The 22,708-nt window shown below is 38.1% G+C and overlaps 1 protein-coding gene across 5 annotated transcripts in view; it reads right to left on the bottom strand.

Annotated features, from left to right (window-relative positions):
* The window catches only part of ccser2a (coiled-coil serine-rich protein 2a), a 74,585-nt gene that overhangs the window by 33,751 nt on the left and 18,126 nt on the right, over positions 1-22,708 (bottom strand). For all 5 annotated transcript variants that reach the window (XR_001428207.1, XM_015058462.1, XM_015058463.1 and 2 more), the window contains exons 4-8: positions 11,414-11,507; positions 8,399-8,507; positions 8,106-8,286; positions 4,983-5,048; positions 4,719-4,856 (exon numbers count right to left, since the gene is read on the bottom strand). Coding sequence is in view for 4 of the 5 variants with exons in the window: in XM_015058462.1 (XP_014913948.1) it covers positions 4,719-4,856; positions 4,983-5,048; positions 8,106-8,286; positions 8,399-8,507; positions 11,414-11,507 (588 nt within the window). In the remaining variant the exon portion in view is untranslated. The remainder of the gene's footprint in view (positions 1-4,718; positions 4,857-4,982; positions 5,049-8,105; positions 8,287-8,398; positions 8,508-11,413; positions 11,508-22,708) is intronic.

Raw genomic sequence — 22,708 nt, 5'->3', positions numbered from 1 at the left:
CCTGTAAAAAGTCTAGAACAGGTAGGAGTGATGAGGCAGAAACAAATCTGTGCTTCACTAATCCTCCTGGAATCTGTTCTGGTTAAATAGTTAACATTTCCAAACAGCATCATATCTGATCTTTCTTCAAAATAATCATTGTGTCCGCGTTATTTTATTTGTCATTCTAGACAATATTATTCCTGTAATAAACAGTTTTAGATTCTTTAATACAAAGGTACAGCTTATGTCACACACTTAAGTCTCAGAATAACCCCCATCTGCTACTGTATAAAGAACATACAATATATTAGGGGGCGGGGGGTATGTACACCAGCATGTTCACAGAAGGACACAGTATAGCTAAACAGATTCGACTAATGTAACGAAAAAACAATCTGAACAACATGTCAATATTACTTTCCAACAGCTTCCAGAACCTTTTTATTTCAAAGCTGATAACTGACGGTGTATTAAGCAATCTGTACATATAAACAGATCGCAATTCATCTCCTGTACAGTAAGTTTATACCTCAGCTAACTAGAACCGCCATCGCTCTTTTTCTCCCGGCGCCCGTTAGTTCAGTTGCTATGACAACGGTAAATAAAACACAAAAGGAAAAGGATTAACGGTGTGTTCCGCCATGTCTGTAGTTCTAAAGAGCAGCTCAGGGGCAGACAAAAGTCTACATCTATTTTGAGTGGCACTGTTTTGTGTCAGACTTTTGTTTTGAGTTGAATTTGGCTCGTTTTGTGTTAATTATGTCGCTACAGTTACTCGAAATGCCAACAAAAGCAATAGATCCCCTCACGGGATCGAGCTGCATGTTTTGATATATATATTGTGAAGGGGGCACGCAGCGGTACGAGCCGCATTGACGGTACTAAGAAGAGGCCGTTACTTTGAGGTGTAGAACAATAGGTGCCTGCCTATGCATTACATGGGAGGCACCTATCCGTTAATGCCTGGAGGCTAACCACTTAAAACGAAACACTTCTGACAAGTGTAAGAGTTGACTATCCAGACTGAATTATGCCATGACCAATGCAATAAACGTGTGCATGTCTTTATTTGAGCCCGTTGCAAACCTGCATGGGTCAGCCAGAACTGCACTGAACTCAAGCTTGTGCACCTAATTCTTGTTTCTCAAACTGATTTGAAGTATTAATTCTAGAGAAAGAACTGTTAAACTGCATCATTAAAAGCCTAAAGGCAACATGAGCAGATGATGCAAGTATGTAAGCTTCTAGCAGGCGCCAGTATAAATAGTAAGCCCACCATGAAATATTGATATATGCTGAGGAAAACAGCAGGTGTAGTCGTTTATCAAGTAAAGATCTAGATGAAAAATGAACGCTGACTGGAGGTAAATGTTGCTTAAACTTATTTCAAACCAAAGTGAGCCATTATTGAGATATTAATACCATTTCTTTGGTTAGTGCAATAGATTTTTAAAGCATGTATTTCAAAGATAAACAGTACAATACAATATACAATCACTTTCAAACATTAACATATTTGTCAGAGACCCCTGACAACCTCTCCATCAACTCTCTGCGTCAATATAACAAACTACTGCTAAGATTATGTACATTACATAATGACACTCATTTTAAAAATTGTCTCTTTTTTTGTATTTATATTTGACATAATTTATAAGTTTTATCACACTAAACTGTAACTGATCCCAGTAAAAGGCCTCATTTTATTACACCCTATCTGTCACACACTAAAATAAAAATACATTGATTTAGTTTGATTTATATATATATTTTTATCATGCATCAGAATATATTTATGGTCTTCTGAGATACTATTTCAGACTTCAGATACAGAATCAGCTCACTGCGGAAGAAAGCCAGAAGTCAGCAGATTATTTAAGCTTTGATGAGAATTTAAGGACATGATTGGAAATTCAACGTGAGCCATCCCAGGTTCAAAGAGAAACGATTACATGATAATTTAGATATAATAAGTAAAAAGATTGGGGGAACCACTGGCTAAAACCCGAGGCTGCTTTTGGTCAAGTGGGACTTTAATAGCATTTTTCAGTTTCTAATAGCTCTGCTTTTTTCTCACATTTTTCAATCTCGGCCCTCCAAGTACACACACAATTTGGTCTAAAAAAAAAAATTTAATAAAAAATACATCTTGCTGTAACGCACACCTCCATTTTTTTTTTTTTTTTCCCTTTCTCCATTATGTTGCATTCAGTCAGCTGTTACCGGCTTCAGCCTCTTAACAGTTTCAAACAGCACACCAATTTCAGAACAAACACCCAGACATTGACTCACTGATTCAGGTGGAACCATCAGCCTTCATGGACTCAAAAACAATCCTGCTGGAATTGCTAGTTTCTCTCACTCAGCCTGCACCCTAAAACTCTTTCGCCCTGTCGTTTGGCTCTTTTTGCCCCTCCTGTTCATGAGTCTGTTGTTACGTGTAAAGAAATCAGAGCGGGGAAAAAAAAGCACCTAAGTTTTTTTTCACCTAAGTTTGGATTCCCTCAAGAAAAGAAACCTCAGTCAGTAAATTTTCCTTTGTTTTCTCTTTTCACTCTAACAACTTTTAAACTCATTAAAGCCAGCCAGAGAGCAAAAAAAAAAAAAAAAAAGTGTTCATTTGTCTCTTTGATTGTTGGAAGTTAAGGGTGTAACAATATTGTGCAGACTGAAGAGCTTTGGGTGGTTGTTAATCCTAATTGGCCAGACAGCATGTTACAGATAAGCTGGTGGATAGGTCCTTGCTTTGACATTTTGGTATTTCTCACTGTGGCAGTGATTTGAATAATGTCAGCCATGCATATGATGATTTTTTTTCTTTTCTTTCTTTTTTTTTATTGGCTAACGAGAGAACACTAATGAATGTTAGAGTGGAAATGGAGCCAGTCAAAATCAAACAGAATAGATGTTGTTTGAAGGCTTGAGCAACAGTGCATGTAGGGCTGGTGCAAAATAGCCATCAATTTAACCCCCCCCTCACACACACACACACACACACACACACACACACACACACACACACAAAATGAGCAGCGTCACTACATGACTTCTCTATCCGTTTGGCAGCTTAGCAGCAGCGCTGTCACACTGGATGATGTAATCAAAGTATTGTCTGTAATATGCTCCTTTTGCACAATCCAAGCAGCATAAACTGTGCTGACTAGGAGCATTTCATTGGCACAGATCTCAAAGACACACTAACAGGAAGGAACTGAACAGCTGACAGAGAAACAAAGTGCTTGCAGCACATGAGCTAGATAATAATAATAATAATAAAAAAGTGTGTGTTTTTACACTCTTTATGTTCTAATGACATTAAAAGTATATATGTTTTCAAAATCTTTTTGTGTCTTTCCATAAAAATAAAATAGTCGGTTATGCAGAGGTAATTTAAAATGTTTATCAAATGTTGATTTGGATAATACAACACATTCAATTACACATCATCTTTACAGCCAATTATTTTCAGAAATCAGAAGGAAGGTCTGATATTTTTCTTTATATATATATATATATATATATATATATATATATATATATATATATATATTGGAACATCTATCAAAATTATGAGTTTATATTCAGTTTTGTCATGTCGTAGCCAAAACTTTTATGTGGCAGACCAATACAAACTACAGCAGAATCAAGTAAACCATAACAAAAAAAAAGGAAATGGGTTTGATTTTTTTAAAATTCTTTTTTACAATCAAAATTTTTGAAAAATGTGAAAGCCATTTGCTTTCCAACATCCTAACTACAATACCTCTAAATATAAGCAGCGTTCTGATGCTGACTTAATCTGGAAACGGAGACAATCTGTGTGATTTGACCTCAGCAAAATCCAGCTGTTCTGTAAAAGCCTCAGATGTTTTGTAGAGAGCATAAGTCAACAACAATTTGTGAAGTTCAAAGCAGGGTTAGGTTATAAATCAATGTGCCAAGCTTTGAATATCTCATAAAGCAATCCTCTGTCAATTATCAAAAAAATTGACAGAAAATTGGATTGTGTGCACACTTAACACACTTAGCAAAGCATGGCATTCACCTAAACTGACAGGGCAGACAAGAGAAAGCAGACAAAAGGCTTATTGTAACTTTGGAGGTCTGGTGGAAGAGCACGTCGACAAAACGACCATTAATGCTGCTCTCTGCAAATATTTTCTGAATGGAGGCGCAGCAAGAAGAAAGCCATTGTTAAACGAAAGTCTCGAGAAGTTTCCCAGAACATAGCACGACAAACAGCTTTTCAGCCACCACGCAGAAGCCTTCCTGCCCCGAACATATACTACTGTGAAACACGGTGACGGGCTCATGTGGCGGAAAATGAGACAAAACTGCTAAACTGCTATTTTGACAATCGATTCTGTCACCAGTTTTATAACAATAGTATTCATCGTGTCGAATATCTCTCCAGATTTTCCGCAGTTTTTGCTTCGTGGATGATGAAGACTGTTGCACTTTGCTCCCATGCAGACATTCACAAAGTGGAGCTCCTCTCTCCATCTTAACTACTGAAAGATGAAGTCCATCACACCTTTCATTTCTTATTGGACTTGGTGAGGAAGCCGAGTACAATTTCCTCAAAACATTCTGGCTTTTTAGACTTTATTCCAGCCTGAAAAACAAAGCTGTTTTTTTTTTTATTTGAGTGTATAACATAAAGCAGAACAACACCTATCTAGGCTCTAATGAGTACATTATGAGTATATGCATCAATCCTGTTCATACCAACTCACCATTTGATTGCACTGCTGCTGCTGCTGCTGCTGCTGATGTTGTAGCTGTTGGCACTGCAAAGTGAGCAGAGCTATAGTCTTGTCTCTACCCCTCAGCTCCTCCCTGAGCACCTGCACTTCCTTAATCAGAGCCTCCATCTGAAAGCACAGACATATACAGCATGAAGTACTACTAGCAGACAATATTAGATGGAGGGGGGAAAACATTGTACATTGATTTGTATTTGGTGCAAAAACATTGCAAAAAACCTCAAGTTTCTTTACCTGTGACACAGCGGTATCGTCTTCCGTCTGCTCACAAACATCTGCTGGAGACCCTGTTTCTTCAAGCTTGAAACAGAAGAAACACACGCACACACAGAGGGGGGCAAACAAACAGATGCGGAGAACAAAGTGAGCTGAATCAATTGCTTCAGGCATGCCTCAAAAGCAATATTTCACAGCCGTGAAAGAACCTCATTCTTCCGCACAGACTCTCCTCTGACCCTGATCTGCCAGCCAACGGTGCTGCAAACCAAAGGCACAGTATGGGATCGAATATTCAACATATTTATTTTATTGAATCCAAAAGCTGTCCTCACCTCAGGGAGCTTACGCAGGAGCAGCGGTTTTTGTGGGCGTTTCTGCTGACAACACCACCGAACAAATTTTTTTTGTTTGTTTGTTCGAAGGTATATACTCCAGTAATAGTCTTTTCTTGTTGTCAAAATTTGAAAAAAAAAAAAAAGAAAAATCTTGTCAAAAATTTAAGACAAAATGTCAGTTACAGTTATTCCAAGTGGAAATGTAAGGCGTCAAATGGCATATCTTATTCTGTCGCGAAAGGTGTTCGGTCTTTATCGTTCTGTCACTCAGTTGCGAGAGCACGTTAAGTCTGGCGCTCGTTAAAGTTGCGCTGGAATTGTGCAGCTAAATCTGAAAGAACTTTGAATTTCAGAGCAATGTGCCAAAGATAAATTTAGATTCAGCAAGAGGAGGCTTCCTTGCACAGTGTGTGCCTTGAGCTCAAGAGAGAGAGAGAGAAAAAAAAAAAACATGATGAGTTTGTTAATGGTGAAGGAAACATTTTTGCACCTGAGGCAATGCAATCGAAGGGTTTGACTTTCTCTGCAGTGAGATAAAGGAAACTCAGCAAACAGATATTATTCAAAACAAATGTAAATATCAATGTTTTAGACGAACTGGGAAATCTCAAAAGTCAAAACTTTTTTTCCTGATAAGCGAAAGAACCAGCAGGCACCTCCAAGTCAACAACAACTATTGCTGTTTTGCAGTATGACTGGAGTGTTTAAAACCAAAGTCAAAATAAGTACAGAGATATAAGAGGTTATTTACAAAGTTTCTCTTGTAATATGTTGAGACATGTCTGCAGTTAATTCGTTGAAGACGTTTAGAAAAATAGTCGAGTTCACTCCATGCTCATTTTTGGTCAGCTCCAAAACTTGACCTTGTCTGGTTTAGCTGCTGTTGGTACCTGAGGGAAAATATTGCCTTGTTTCTGTCATGTAACAAAGGGAGAATTACAGTTTTCAACTCAAATATGGGTCTGAGAAATGTCCTGTTTATGGTTTCAAAGTGTATATAATCTTATTTGTACCAGGTTCTTAAATAATTCAGTGATATATATAAAAATAAAAAAAAAGCTTCCAACCACACTCCAGGGATTCTGTCATTAAATTAGTTATTCATGTCCCTTGAACTTTTCAACATTATGTCACATAAAAAAAAAATAATAAAAAAACTGAAATTAATCTCACTGTATTTTTAAAGGGCAAAACCCAAAAGTTTTCGACATGTAATGACATTGTATAAGGTTTTTCAAGCATATCTTGCATTTGTGTTCATCCCTCCCAAAATTGCTTTTGGGTTGAACCACCTCAGGATTAAAGTTTTTTTTTTTTTTTTTTTTTGCGCGATACATGTCTTTACCAGCAACTCCACGAAATGATGACACATCTACAGTTAATTTGGGTTGCAAGAGAGAGAGAGAGAGCCTTAACACAGATAACGAGAAGGCTAAAATAATTATAATGAAGTCGCTCTGCTTTATCTTTTTGATAAAAACCGCTGTCATGGAAAATATTGGCAGCCATTTAAAAATACCAGCGTTAGCATAAGAATACTCAAATTGCAGTTTTATTAATACCAATGAATGTATTCATCTATAAAATGCTAAGAGAAGAAAAAAAAAACTCTAATAATCTTGTTTTTGCTATAAGTAATAGTAAAAACCTGTTTTGCAGCCACTTATCTTTCACACATCACCCCTGCTACTAATATTAAAATCTCATGAGTGCAGGAATGCAAGAAAATATATTAATAATTAGCAAAAAAAAAAAAAAAAAAGTGAGGAAGTTTTTGTTTGGCTTCTTTGCGTTTCTGTGGAGGTGGTAGGATGGTGTGTAGTGGCATCTCTCTCACTAGAAATACAAGGTGTGCCATCAATAAAGTCTCAAAGCAGGCCGATATTGTGACAGGATTCTGCAACCGGCTTCACCCCAAATCTTCATTCTTGGAACAGGTTCCATCGTCTCAAGATGTCAATGTTCGCCCTGTTAGACTGTGGATTGCCACAGACCACCTCCAGAATGTAGGTGCTTACAGTGCTGACCGCTGAATACTTGTGGAATCAGATCTGATACACAGTTCATACCAGTGACCAACTCAACCAACTTTGGCATCTTTGGGCAAGTTTTGGTTCATGCCATCCCACTGCAGTGTGTGACCAAGCCGGTGGTCAGCATGAAGAAAACATGCCAGGTCGTGTTACTCGTATGGCTCAACAATTCGCCACTGAGGTACTTGATTGTACAATAAATAAACCAAACAACATCAAATTGGGGTGAGTTGCAGAATAATGTTAGGCATTTGTGAAGAAAATTTGGCAGGTCTTTCATGTTCAACCTACAAATGCATTTACTTTATTATTTGTTTTTTAACCTTTATTTTTACAGGTTGTCTCATTGAGATCCAAGATCTCATTTCCAAGAGAGATCTGCTTTGATAGGACAAAAAATATGTAACTGTGAATGTGACACAATGTAAAGAGGGGATAAAACAAAAAACAGGATTTCCAAGACTATATTTTCCAATATCGCAACACTGAAAAAAATAATTGTCCAAACATAAAAGTCCTATGTTTATGTTAATGCATTTTATATGTTCTGTTGTATTTTGAAAAGAAATCTGAATGTGACAAGATTAAGGCTAAAAAACGGAGACCGGCTCCACAACTCTGATCGGTGTGTCACAAACCGATGTTTGTGCAACTGCGGTTAAAATAACTGATAGCATTAAGACCTATTGTGTTTCTACAGAACGACAACATAAGCAAACTGAGATCTTTCAGCTGCTAAATTGGCATGTTTTTAAGGTGGTGGGTCTAACCTGAAGTAACGTTTTGAGCCTGAGAAGTTGATTCCTCAGCACGCTGCAGTCCTGGGTCATGTGCTCCAGAGTGAGTTCGTCCAGCATTGGTTTGTAGACTGGCTGCTTCCCATCAGACTGGACGGGACGAGAAGGAAACCTGGAAGTCTTGTGATTGTCGTAATTACTAAGGAAATGCAGCCTGAAAGAAAGAGGGAAAAAAAAGTCATGTCGTTTGCTTTGGTGTATTTGTTGCGCTAGTTTGATTTTATCCTTTACTTCTCTTTTTTTTATTATTTGGAAGCCTGACCAACCTGCTGTCATGGAAGAAGTGATCTGGGCCACTCCAGCGGTGCTGCTTGCGTCGTTGCCCCTGTCGGCTACCTCTGTCTGAGCCCTCCGTGAGAGACATGCTGTCAAAGTCTGTAGGGAAAGAATGTGGAGCATGGGTGAGACATCAGTTATATACCAAAGAGACAAGAGAGATAGGGGTGGGAAAAAAAAAAAGTGTGATGCACTTATACTTGGGGCAGAACAGAAAAAGCTGGATTCAAGTTTAAAAAAGTACTTCTCCTCTCTCTTCTTTGAAAAGAAACTCCCAACGACTCCGTATTCAGCGACACTTACGCAGCCACGTCTTAAACCATGACGGTAACAAAGCTGACAGCTGAGAAAGCGTGGTTCCCAGCAAACCACAATGACCTTTGGCTTTTATGTGCGAGACGCTCAAAGAAGCAAGAAGCAGATAAAGACAGCAAACCTCATTCAAAGAAATTCAGCAGCCGTGTTTAGCATACTTTACCCAGAGCGTCACCGCATAGCGCAGAAGCAGACAGCCGGTCTGATATGCAGCCGTCACATTCCTAGGAACTAAGGAGCCTCCAATGACTCCTTTCAGCTAAGATAAAGTCCTTCAGGAAGGAATACAAACTGAATAAAACAAAATCCATGAACGCAGACAAAGTCAGGAGCAGACTGGAGAGAATTGAGACCCTGCCCAGTTAGCTGATGATTTGTCAAAAGGCCGGGGGGGAGAAAAGTCAGCCCAGCTCCTGGGCTGTCTGACCCCCGTCTTTGTTGACGGCCTTGTTTTTCTGGGAACTCCCTAGGAACTGGAGCTGGTAGAGGAGAGAGAGAGAGAGAGTCGCCTGTGGTGGTGCTGGGGAGAGCAGGGGAGGTGACTGGTTTGTGTCCAAGCGAAGGAAGTCGCCAGCTGGGAGAGAGCAAAGCTGTGGCCTCTCTCCTTTCAAGGAGCCTGACAGCTGGATGAGAACATAACACAAGTTCTCTTCTCTTTTCCTTTCCACTTTTCCTGTTTTGTGTCGGGGTCTTTAGAAGAATCTCCCTTCCCCATGCCACATCGCACCGCCTGCCCCGTGGGCTGGAGTTGGCTGAACTCCTCAGTGTGCGCTTCCGTTGCCTCGCCTCTCGTGACACAAACTCTACCCGTGACACGTAAGAGCTATAAATATGGCTGCTGCCCGCAAAGGAGTAGGAAGAGATGACGCTCCAATTTACATTCCTGCAGTGTGAACATTCCCTTCCCGCTCGCCACCTCCTGCTCTCAGAAACAGGGAGCTGACTGCTTACAAACTCCACATCCGGCTTTGAAAGTTTGTTAGTTGTTTTCCCGGTTTCTGTTGAAGCCATCTAAAAAAGCTAGCTTGGTTCACTTCATGCTCTGTTTTTGGTTAGCACTAAGGACGAGCCTTGTCTACTTTAGCTGCCGTTGGAACCGAAGGAAAAAATTTGCCTTGTTGTTGTTGTATAGCAAAGGATGAATTGCAGTTTTTAACATTTTAACTTTAAGATGACAAAAAATATTACAATTATAAACCATCTTGTGTTGGTCTATCACATAAAATACCATCAAATTCACAGAAATCTGTAGCTGTAATGTGACAAGATTTGGAGAATTTCAGGTCTATGGAACCCTCTAAAAAAAGTAAAGAGGAAATAGAAAGTTTCATGATACACTAAGACAATCTCAACAAAAGGAAACACATACAAAAATCAGTAAAACCTCAGACTTCACCTTTTTTCTGGACATGACTGTATGACAACAAGCCATTCTGGGCTTGAAGACCACAGCAAATATAAGAATGTGTTTATGGTTCGGCAAATCTTTTAAAGCAGCTTTTTAAAAAAGCGGGATGCTACAGACATCATAAAAACTGGCCTTGAAACACAATGCTCCACCTTATTATTTCCTTAGTTTTTGCAATAAGCAGCCATTGGCGTCCAGATGCCCCTTTGCACGCTCATACGCACAAGACATCAAACAGACATACTCTGCAGATTAAATTTCATAGCGCCTAAAGGGAGTCTTGTTTGAACAAACCGAGCCTGGCGAGTGCATTCACGGCAAACTATTGCATCAAACCCATTAGAAATGAATCGCCTGGCTTCAAGAATGACAAGGGAAAATTCATTTCCAAGAATTCATTATATTTCATGACAGGAAAAGGTCAATCCTCGACCCTTCTTTTCACTCTACCAAAATAACATAATGCAACACAACCTGAAAGGGGCATAATGATGTCAACACTGTTATTATGTAGTAATAGTATGAGACCTGGTTACCTTTAACACCCACAAAGAAACCATTTATTCTGTCTTAATGAGATCGCTGTCTACGTGTTTGTATTTGAGGAGTGAAAATCGGAAAACTTAGGAGACTTTGACAGATGCGATAGTTGGCGATGTGAGGTGCGGATATTAAGCTATTAAAGCAATCACGCCAGCATCGAACCGCTGTCATCGGGGGAAACATATGTTTGAGCCGCTTCTATATAAGTGCACTCTGGTTCTCACGCAACAGTAATTGTCAATCATGCACATCTGTGTGCATCTGTTCATAAAACAAAGCCAGACAGCTGGGTAGAAAAACTGTTCCAAGTTAGCGGACGAGCATTCAGTCAAAGTCTGGAGTTGTCATTTAACAATTCTTTAAAAAAAAAAAAAAAAACAGGACAAATATTTAAAGAGTAATAGGCCGAAATACACAACAAGGCATCTATTAAACTTCTTTAATGGATGTTGCAATGGCAAGCATGCACCCAAGGCAAAGCAGGATTCAATTTATTCAAACCATTATATCCCACAGAAGAACTACTGGAAATGGAAAGCACAGGCCTTGGCAGTGTATTAATTTACATTTATGATAAGACAGTTTTGCTGGAGGTTTGCGCTTATACAAAAATAATGGACAACCCCCAGCAACAGAAACTTAAGTATTCATCATGGCCTTATGTGGCGTAAATGTAATAACACCGGAAAGTGTTTATGCGTGCGTGTGCATGTGTGTGTGTGTGTGCGCGTGTGCTGACCGTGCAAGCTATCCTCTGGGAGGTCCACATCCAGCATGAGATCATTATCGTCCAAATCTCCAGCTCCCAGAGGGTCCAGGTTGTTCAAGATGTCCTGAGAATCACAAAATTCTAGGTAATACTTCTATATAGTATTGCACAACACAGCAGAGACATTGTGAGTATAATACATCCATTCTACTATTTTGCAAAAGGAAGCTGCAGCAAAGGTAAAGTGACAAATGGCAGACAAAATACAAAGTCTTTGGGTGCAAATATTAAAGCCTTTCAAGAATATACCACTCACAGTCCTCAAGGATTTTGACCGGACAACTATGATGCAAGTCTTTTGTTCTGCCACATCCCAAAGTTTGCTATATTGAATTAAGATTTTATGGCTATAAAGGCCATTGGAGTAAAGTGAATTCATTATCAATGTGGGCACATTGAGGTAATAAAGGGATAGACATGCTGAATAACAACACTCAGGAAGGCTAAGTGAAATTCTGATGCTCAGTTTTAATGCGTCTTTAACTCATCTAGAAGCTTTTAGATGCAGCCACATGATTCCTGTTTAATTATTTGGGCTAACGGGAAATTAAACAGATGTACCTGATAAACAAAGTAAGTAGTTACATTTACATTGAAGGTCTATGAAATACTTTTTTCTTCTTTTTCAAAGTAGGTTGGGTGTAGTTAACGTCACAACTGATAATAGAAAGTTAATTGAACACAACCAAATGTCTTTCCACTCCTAAAAATAGCTAATTAGCAAACATTTATACGTATTTTCAAGATTCCCCCTTTGTTTTTTTTTTTAATAACATTCTCGCATATAGTTTTCCGAATATCAAGATATTTATGACAGGACAGGTTTTTCAAAAGAAAAATATCACCCAATTATGAATGATAATGCACTCTGCTTTGAAAAGCCAACAAAAACACTTCTCATATCAGCTTCAAATTATGCAGCAGTCTGACTTGCTTTCAAAATAAAGCATCTCAATGGCAGAGAAAAGAATCAATAGTTCAAAGCTTTATTTATTATTTTTTCATGACATTTTTTTTTTTTGCTCTTTGAAATTAAATAGCCCCGACTTTGACAAGAACACACAACTGCAAAATTAGACATTATTGAATTTCTTGTGTGTGTCACAATAAGTGACAAGTGTTGAGTTTTCAGACGTTATGATGAAAAAAAGATGACTCCACCATCTTCCAAATAGTGCGAGAGAAAATGTGGGTGGAATTTTTGCGGCCATGTGGAATAAGACAGATTTCATCCGTTTCATTCCCTTTCCTTCTTATTCCATGTTTTACATCTTCCCCTTTAACCTTGACCCTGTTGCTATGACCAGTTTCGCTCCTGTCTTTGAGATAAAACATCGATTTTAGGTCAAACTTAATTTTTCCTCCATTTAAATTAGCATAACATCAGGTGCAAACCATGAGGACATAATTCCTCTGCATTTTAAGTGTTTTAAGAGTATTGTCCTGTTAAAACGTCTGACGTTCAGTTTGATTTGGTCATGAGATTGAAAAAGCTGACTAAGGAGAATGACGTAGCAGTTTATGGGCTTGGGAAGGGATTTGTAGAGGTGTTACAAGAGTGGAATAAGACAATAAACTGTAGATAATATAGCTGACAAGTGGAGGACACTCAAAAAAAAAAAAAAAAAAAAAAAAACTCCCAACAAAACCAGATCTGGCTGCTCAAGTAGTTTTTCCCTAAAAGCAGAACCCAAAACGCCTAAAGAAGTACAAGTGAAATGTAATCAAGTGACCTGCCACAGGCTTTTGCTGCTGCTGATTTTGAAAGTGCATGCCTGTACAATCAGAAAGAGCCAACATGGGAAATATGCAACCTTTCCTCATTAAGAATACCATGAACAGCTGATTGGACAAAAACCAAGACTTCCTGAATAGTTTTCTTTTGACAGAAGTCTAAAACTAAATTAGATGGACACAAAGCTACCAGAATTAGTAAAGTCTGACTGTCCCATTAACAATGGACACCTTTGTAGATTTGACTCTGTATGATTGCAAATTTTCTTTTCTTTTTAACTGAATGTGTACAAGGTGTGTTTCTGCCAGATCTTGGTGATATGTGTAAAATACAATTTTCTAACAAACATAAAAAAATAACTGTTTATTTCTTTTTTGTCACAAAGATGTATGTTCAAGTTCCTTTTATGCAGACATTGAGAACCTCAAAAAATACAAGAGAACATTTGAATTATTTCAGTATTTGCTAGAAGGTATCCACAGAAATACAAGGCAGTTTGCCAAGCTGCTTGCTGTGGGCCAAGAAAATAGTTTACGGTTTTGAACAAAAATATGAACTAAACAAAAGTTTCAAATCTTTAAAGTGACAACAGGCTTTAAATGAATCAACAGGCCTCTGATTTTCACTGTGAGCACAGCAGTACAAAATATAACGCTAATTAAAATATGTGAAATTTTAGTACATGAAGCCCAAAGGATGGTACAGTTAGTTTGTGCAAAAAGCTCAGTAAATAAATAAAATGGACACGTTTTTTCGTTGAAAATTCATCTAAAACTCTTCTTGCATGCATAACCACACACTATTTATATTGGTGACGGTGACAAAGTCCCAATTGAAATTTTATCCAACTAAAACTTTGTGCAGTTTGAATGTCACCTTCAGTATTTATCACTTTTATTTTGAAAAAATATGCTTCTTGGCCATGTAAACAAACCTTCTGATCCACTGGGAGAGTTTCAGTCCAAAGGTCTGCAGTGAGGACACTGAACGCTTAAAAATCCAAGTGCAACCCCAGCCACTGCAGACCTGTAAAAGCTGAGAATGTCCAGGAGAAGCGTTTCATCCCAACAGGCTAAACTAGATTTTGGGGAACATAATAATGGAAACAAAAGCATCCTGCTCTCAACCCATCCAAAAAGCTAAAGTTAAACGGAGGTTATGTGTCTACCAATCAATACGCACACAAAAGAAATATTGACTGTTTCTCAGACATTTCAACCTTGTATTCTATGGTCTGGCACTGAAAAGGCCTATTTCACAATTAATTAACGATTGCTTTCTGAAGAAGTCCCGGACATGCATTCAAAATTCTCGCAATGTAAAATACTCGCTATTCTTAGTGGGAGCGAGAACGGCCAAAATAAAGCTCAGATGATGTGTGTCTTATGTGGTAGCCGTCCGTCCGTCTCACATACAAGTATAAAACTCTTCTTCCCTGTCTTTGGAGTCACTGGTGGCCTTTGTGAGGAGAGCATTATCTGCCCCAGTCCTTTCCGCATGTCCCTGTAAGCCACTTACCAAACCAATTATGCAGAACAAAACAGCTATTTCATGAGTATAAAGACACGGCTGTTGCAACAGTGTGGTGGGCCATTTCAATCAACGACAACCAGTCAAATTTTATGGATAGATAAGCAGCAATGTTTTCATATCCGCTATGCTCGCTGGTTGTTTGAGAAATTTCCTACTGAGGGCTATAAATAAGAACCAGACCATGAACATTTTCCAATACTTTATCACGCATGAAAACTATGTCGAGCCGTTTCTCTTAGCTGGTCCTCCAGATCCATTTTCTTCAATGCAAAATATATTTTCCTGCTCCATCGCACTTGATTTAAGGTCTTGGCAGACCTCTCCGTGTTTGTGTCCATGACCAGATTGTACCTCACAGAGAAGCACAGATTCTGAGTCAAACTTTTTTTTTTTTTTTTTTAAGCACAGCTGAAAAACCCCATTCCACTCAGATATGCATAGTTTTAACTGCATATTATAGGGGGCGATAATGTGCTGGTTTATATATTATTAATTTAGAAGAGGAGGAGATGAAAAGAACCAAATCCTTATTTGACACGTCCAACAGTAAAAGCTTTTAAACTGATTCAATTTTGGAAATCAGAACCTCATTTCAGCATCCGGCCTGCTTCATCATTTGCGAAACCTACAAAATAACACTCAGCTGTTCTTCAAGCATATTCAAAGTGATTACTTCTTCCAGAATTATTGTAAAATGCAGGGAGAAAAAAAAATTAGGATATTAGAGTAAAAAAAAGATAGTTTTTTTTTTTTTTAAATGAAAAATGTATAGGAATCCTGAACGCAGCCGTGGGTGGGCGCACACAATCAGGAAATCAATTGTGGGTGTGACAAAACCTCACCCTAATCCATAATGATGTGAAAGTCGCTACAATTTATTAGCAACGCTAGAAGCTACACAGCTTTCTCTGATTAGCACATTTTGTCCAAATTACATAAGTACAAGAGCAGCAATAGTGCAAAGCAAAGGTCAAACTAGAACAAAGAGTTCAGAGACAAAGAATTGATATTATAGACCAGAGGTCCTCAGATCCAGGCCTCAGGGGCCGGTTGACTGCAACTTTCAGATAAGTTCCTGGTCCAACACACCTGATGCGAATGGCTGAATCTCCTCCTCAGAATTGGGCAGTCAGGTTCTCCAGAGTCCTGCTAATGACCTCGTTATTTGACTCAGGTGTGTTGAAGCAGAGACGCATCTAAAAGTTGTAGGACACCGACCCTCGAGGCGTGGAGTTGAAGACTTGCGTTAAAAGCAATGAAACAATGGCTGTTTGTTATAGGAGGGAAAGCTGCAGCTCAATACGTTGTATTTGTTTTAACAGACGTAACAGTTACTGTTACTTATCTACGCAATTTCAAAATGCAGCCTGAATGCATGAGTTTGACTATAGAGTTGAAAAAAATAATACAAACAAGGCTCAGGCAAATACAGACGTAAAGAATATCAGACACTTATATGATAATCTCTAAACAGCATTTGAAAATTGGAGTTTTTTTTTTTTTTTAAATCACATTTCTTTTGGTTAAATGCTTTTCTTTCTGCGGCGCGCAGGCAAACATTCAGGGACAGACACAGGCGATGCAGAGGAAGCACACTGAGCCAAACTGTTAAATGAATGATGGCAGCTGCAGCAAGGAATAAAATAGAGTTAGAAAACCATCGATTCAGCTGTGTATTTTTTTTTTCCCACGATTTATCTATCTTTTACATTTTCTTTTGTTTTGCTGACAGAATAACAAGACGCTGTTGTGGCACAGTGAAAGCACTGTATATATGTTGTGTACCGAACCGCCACATATGTACAGCTGTGATAAAAAAACAAAACAAAAAAAAAAAAAAAAAACAATTTTAGTCAGGAACAGACTGACCTTTAGATAACAAAATGAAATGTGCCAGAACGGGAAGCTGTCAAGAGGCATAGCAAACAATCGAGGTGTCTCAGCTGTTTACACATTGTTTCATCGCTCCAAGATGATTTGATTTGCGATAGTTGTTGTCCGACATGTATGCAAACCACGGAAAACTGAGTGCAGTTTTATTCATGTGTAACATGTGGAACGAGAACACTTGAAAATTTGATGACAAATTACAGACGGCATTTAAATGTAGTAGATAAATCCATGCTCTCATCTCCCAATCGCGTTACATTTGGCTGCAATCTGGAAAGTGATTTTAACTTGTGTTCAAGTTGATGTCAGGCACACGAGCCTCGCCAAAAATCAGCAACACTGACAAAAGGGGACAACGATAATGGAAAGACTACATACAGAAGAATAGCAGGCATGAAATGTAATGAGACTGCTGCATGTTGAATAAGATGGAAGGGAGAAAGAAATGCGGCGTAATGATGTGCCCAAATGGTTACAATTTCAGTAGCTATGCTATGTGAAAATGCTTGTATAGGCCTCAATTTTTCTTTTTTTTTTCTCCCAGCTCCTCCTCTCTGTATGTATCAAAACTGTGTATTAAAGTACATCTCCAGCTATAGAACGTGATTTAAAATACATGCGCGTCATTTGCAGCTTTCGCTTCTTTGCAAACAGATTCAGAGAAAAGACACCAAGTCAGAGGTCGGTAAAGTGCGAAAGTTTCTCGTGTAGAGGTCCGTCTCAGCTTACTAGGATATTATCCTGATGTAATTTTACTTCAGTGTTTCAATTATAAAAGTGAAAACATGCCGATAGTGCTATAATTTATTTGCTTTTTCTTCATTTTGCTTCTCATGGTTAACAATTTGCTGGTCATTTAGCTATGATGATTAAAGCAGGTATTTGTACTTTTGTCTGTGTGAGCCTTAATGGACCAATGGTCACTGCCTATGGAAACTTCACCCCAGACATAAACCAGCTCCGTACATCTTAGCTTATCCTCCAGGTGTTGAAGTCTTGAATTCAAAAAGAAATGCAAAACTTAATTTTATCTAGAAAAGGGGTCAGATCTCTGATGTCGTCACAAGGTGCTGTGGCTCTCAAACACAGACCTCGGCCACAGTCCACACTTTGTGAATCTAAAAAAAAAAAAAAGAGAGAAACACGTTCTTAACTCTCTCAAGATTTCAGTTATCCATGCTGCTGATGAATGGTTCACTGTCGCATGTTTTCCTTCCATTCAACTTTCCAACACATGCCTGGATTTGGCAAGCATGAACCCTCTGTGGAAGTGGACAGTCTGCTCCATTAATGTGGAGGCTGTAGCATATATTTTGTTTCTGTTATTCATAGAAGTCGAATTAAGTTGTCAACAGAAGTAAATGGTTAACAATTTGGAGTAAATTATTATACCTTTCACATTCCGAATCAAATCTCTTAAACAAATGACCATTTATTAATTAATGCTTATTAATGTGTGTATCAAACCAAATTAATTCACTGAGTTACCTGTGGAACTGACTTGATTGACCATGACACTGTAAGAATATGACAGCTATAAACCTCCCTTATTAGTGACTACACATCTATGACTGCAGCTGGCTGGTGTACATCCATTACCCAAAGTAATCATGTTACGTTTATTTTCCCCAATACAATATTTTGCAGCAAAGTAAAGCACTCTCGGCACTCATATACTGGAAACTGAAAAACACTATGGCCAGCCACAGCAATGACAGTGAAATGTATCATCAATACATATTGATTTAATTTAAACCACTTGGTTTTGATGGTGAAAAGTGGTTTTTGTCTTCGTCTTTGCAATCTGTCGTTATTGCCATTCCGCTCCCTAACATTAGGGCAAGAAATGGCCATTTAAAGGAACATCGTGGTGGTGATGAACGGCGGAGGAACATAAAAACACCAAAGTTTCTCTTAAATGGCTGCTTCTGTCGTTTAAGAAAACAAACTGAGGCAGACGAGCTCCAGGCCCCATCAATGAAACGGCAAAGCTCGCACTCTGGAAGCAGGTTCAATAAAGGACTGAGCAGTCTGTGGACAAAAAGACTTAAGAACTTCATTCATTTAAACGCTAATGACTTAACGTGTCTCAACCTGGGGCTACAAAAGCCTAACGGTGGGAAAAACAAAATAGGCATAAGACAAAGCCCGAGCATTTCTGAAGCTTTGAGAAAAGGCACAGAAGGAAGCCGGAGTATTACACAACCAAAGTACGTCTTTTGCTTTGTTTTTTTTGTTGTTTTTTTTTGTTTTTTTAGCCAGCTGTTGGAAGGGTAGAAAAGATGAAAGAGACAGAGCAAAGAAATTCCCAGGCAAACAAAATGTATTCGAAGGCAAAAGAAGCTAAGATGGTAGCAGAATGGTAGAAAATGGGTGAAATGTTTATACACAAACACTAATATTACAACGTACTACGATACAATAATAGGAAAATCATTAACTTTGAAACCAGAAGCAAATAAACAGCAGAAAATATTGCAAACGCAAGAAAAAAAAATATTTCCATGTTTTCTTTTAATGGGATTTGATTATTAATCTGCAGGTTGGATAGTTGTTTTATTTCCTTTCTTCTTTTTTTTTTTAGTTTATGCTGAATTCACCAAACATAAAACTCCCCGTATTGTCAGTCTTTGAAGGGATCCAGTAAAATAATTTACCGTTGTGCACTCTGTTTTTTTACTTCAAATCAAAACTAGAAATCTCACTACATTAAGATACATCTTAAAAGCTTAACTTCAATATCTGTCCAGGCTTGCAGATGCTATTGATACACTGAGCTGAGGGTTGAAAAAAAAAAAGAGAACAAAAAAACACTCAGAAATTGTGAGATGTAGCTTTCAGTTTCAGCTGCTACTTTGCAAAGCTGGTATTGTGCTCCTCTGCCTGGCACATCATGGGAATCTCATTATGAGCTCTGGTAACCCACTCCTTAATTTTGCAAAAAGCTATATGAATGCAGATATGGCTACAAATCAACACACACAAAAAGGGATGGCAGACACAAACCGGAAAACAGAAAAGCTTTGAAGCGCGCTCATATTTTGTTTAAAGGATGCACAGTGCCTCCAAGTGGGCTGAACAAGCCACTGCAGTTTGGCGACCGCAGCAAAAAAAAAAAGAGGAGGTATATCTCTGACTCACTCTGTCTTGCAAGAAATAATTTATATATGTGAAAATGACAATTTTCACATATATAAATGTTATTTACCAACCTGCTCCTCCTTTTACCAAGATCTTCTTGGAGTCGTAAGCAGGAAGCAAGAATCTGCTAAAAGACGGATTCGTAAATGCATTGCCTCAAACAAGTTATGCAACCATAATATCACGCTTCTTGAATCTTCAAGAACCAAAGGCTTGTTTGTGACACAAACACTGGTTTGGTACAGAGTTACATTTGCTGCTTTCTTTAGCTCATTGCAAGCAACTATTTACTCAAGAGAACAAGGGAATGATGAGGGGTTATATTCAAACAGATGGAGAGGAAATGGCAAAAAAGGGTGGGGATAAGAGGAGCTCAGTGCATCCAATTACAGTAAGTGGATTCATTTCCTCTAATCAAATAGCTTGGTTAAATATCTCACAGGCAGATTCCCCATAGAGCCAATCTTCACACATCAGCAATCAGCCACTACATCTGCTCTCTTTCTGCTTCTGCCCCTTTTCCTTTTTTCCCCCCTTCACTTCTTTTTCACCTCTAAGCTTCCACTCACCAGACCTTCAGTACCCCAATGAGAGGACCGTGTTCCTTCGTCACTCAAAAGGGAAGGAAGCTACCAAAAGCACATTAGTGCTTTAAATGAGTTCTCCACTGATTTATTGGATGTTAGATCACATGGCTCCACCAAAGGGTGGAAAATTAACATTACCACTGATGTAGGAATGGCCTATATAATCAGCTCAATGTGAGACTTATTGTCTGAATACTACAATTATGACTGAAACTAGATGTGTTAAAAAAAAAACACACACACACAACCATATTTCCCTATATTACGATATTAAACAAAAGTAAACTTTTTCTGTTTTTGGTCAGTTAACATTAGTGAAAGCATCTAGTTTTCCTAAATGACAGAATAATCAGAGAGAAACCTTTGTGGAGATTTTTGCTTTCTTCAAACCAGTAATTTTACGTACATCAATAATACACAAATAAAAACTAAAACAACGCCAGATATCAGGAAGGCTATTTTGTTGCGGAGCACAATTTCCTCAAGGCGTCACTGTCATCTGCTTATAGAATAATTGCAAGAATAAATGGCATAGAAATGTCCAGTGATCATAAATGAATTGCCTCTGTGGTCTGATGAAACTCAAATTTAAAATCATGACCATTGTTTCACTTAGAAGAAAAAGGGGAGTGCCTGCAAGACTAAAAAAAAGCCTCCCCTAATGTGAAGTACGAAAGTAGCAGCATCGTGTTTTGTCTTTGCTGCACGAGGGACTGGTGCACTTCACCAACTGGTTTAAGGAAAACATAGTCAGTGTTTTGCTAAAGATGTCACAAAGCTCTGGCCTCAAGTCAACTGAAAATCTGTGGCCAGAGTTAAGGACGTTGTACAAACCTCTCTCAATTACATCAGTTCTCTCAAGAAAAGTGTGCATTTAGAAAATTTAAACATTTTTTCTTAATATTTTATTTTGCTGACCTATACTGGTAAACATAAGATGGACATGAGAAGAAAGAGCCGTTGAGGAAAATGTCGTTTTCCACCACGATTCTTCTCTTTTGGCTTTGTTTGCTCACATTTAAACAACGTGCAGTTCTTTTCCAATGCTGCAGTTCTTCTGAGTGATGTAATCAGCATAATGTGCTTTTTTTTTTTCTTTATAGACCAATTAAAGCCCTCTACTAAGTGCCTACTGATGCCTTAATTGTGACATTATGAAAACATTTGTGCTGTATAGTTTTATCTGGAGAGATTAGATTAGTTTAGAGTTCAAGGTGGCAAAACACAGCAGTTGTCTTAGAAACTCTCTTCATTAAGCTTGGACAGCAAACAAGCTCTTTGTTTTACCCCCAGCTATGAACACACTTCAACAGATCTACCACATAAGAACACACCGACTGCTTACGGCATGCTGCGCGACTGCTTAATCGTAAGCACATGCCAAACCCACGTGTGCTTGCACTAATGACAAAATTAAGCAAAAACAGACAGCTCACGAAAACGTTTCAAACACACCCTTGTGGTTTTTCCAGTCACTATAAGTCTAATGTTTTGAGATAAACTCCACTATTTGTCCAGAGGAGTTCTTCCAAAATCATAATATGAACATATTTAACGCCCCAAAGCCTATTGCATAATTTAAATTCCAGCTTGTTTTTTAAAGCTCTTTATTCATTACCAAGATCAGATGCCCTGGTACGGGGATACAGAGAGAAAAAGTAAGGCCAGAAAAGCAGATTAGCGTTAGCTTCCAAGAGAGCAAGAGGCCTTGGCATCAAAACACCGGTGAAAACCTGCAGCAGAGAATCATGCCAATTTGCTCTTCTTCGCAATATTTTTGCCCCATTATTTTTTACATAATTGATGTAAATTACCTCTAAATGGATTAATGGACTTCTGCACAGTAAAACGGCATTACTGAAAAAGGTTTGAGACGTGAAATATAAATGCACAACGTAATTAATGCATAATCGACTAATGAAAACTGAACTTTCATGCTGAATTGAAAAATGATCCTACAGGCCTTGGAAATTCAAGGCTCTGGGGATTCATTTAAATACTTTGACATGAAGATTATGGTATTTACGTAAGTTTGCAGAGTCAATATGTTTTAAGTAGAACATATTTTAAAGTAAACTCATATTATCAGGTTTTTTATTCAAGTCTTTGCAATTTTAATGCACAAAAGATTAAACTAAATGATAAAAACTTTAAATTTCCTTTCGCTTTCTTTTTTAGAGTAAAATAAAAATAACACCATAGGAAGGGTGTAACTAGTTACATTTACTTGAGTAATTTTTTGAAAAATATCTCTAGGAGTAGCTCTACTGCACCACACAAAATCACTACTACTTGAGTGATATATATATATATATATATATATATATATATATATATATATATATATTTTTTTTTTTTTTTTTTTTTTTTTTTTTTTTT

This window comes from Poecilia latipinna, unplaced genomic scaffold (genome assembly GCF_001443285.1).
Source record: "Poecilia latipinna isolate Pla-1442-1.1 unplaced genomic scaffold, P_latipinna-1.0 Scaffold1543, whole genome shotgun sequence".
Lineage (NCBI taxonomy): Eukaryota > Metazoa > Chordata > Actinopteri > Cyprinodontiformes > Poeciliidae > Poecilia > Poecilia latipinna.
The sequence above is the reverse complement of the archived record's forward strand: the minus strand, read 5'-3'. Positions and strand labels throughout refer to the sequence as shown.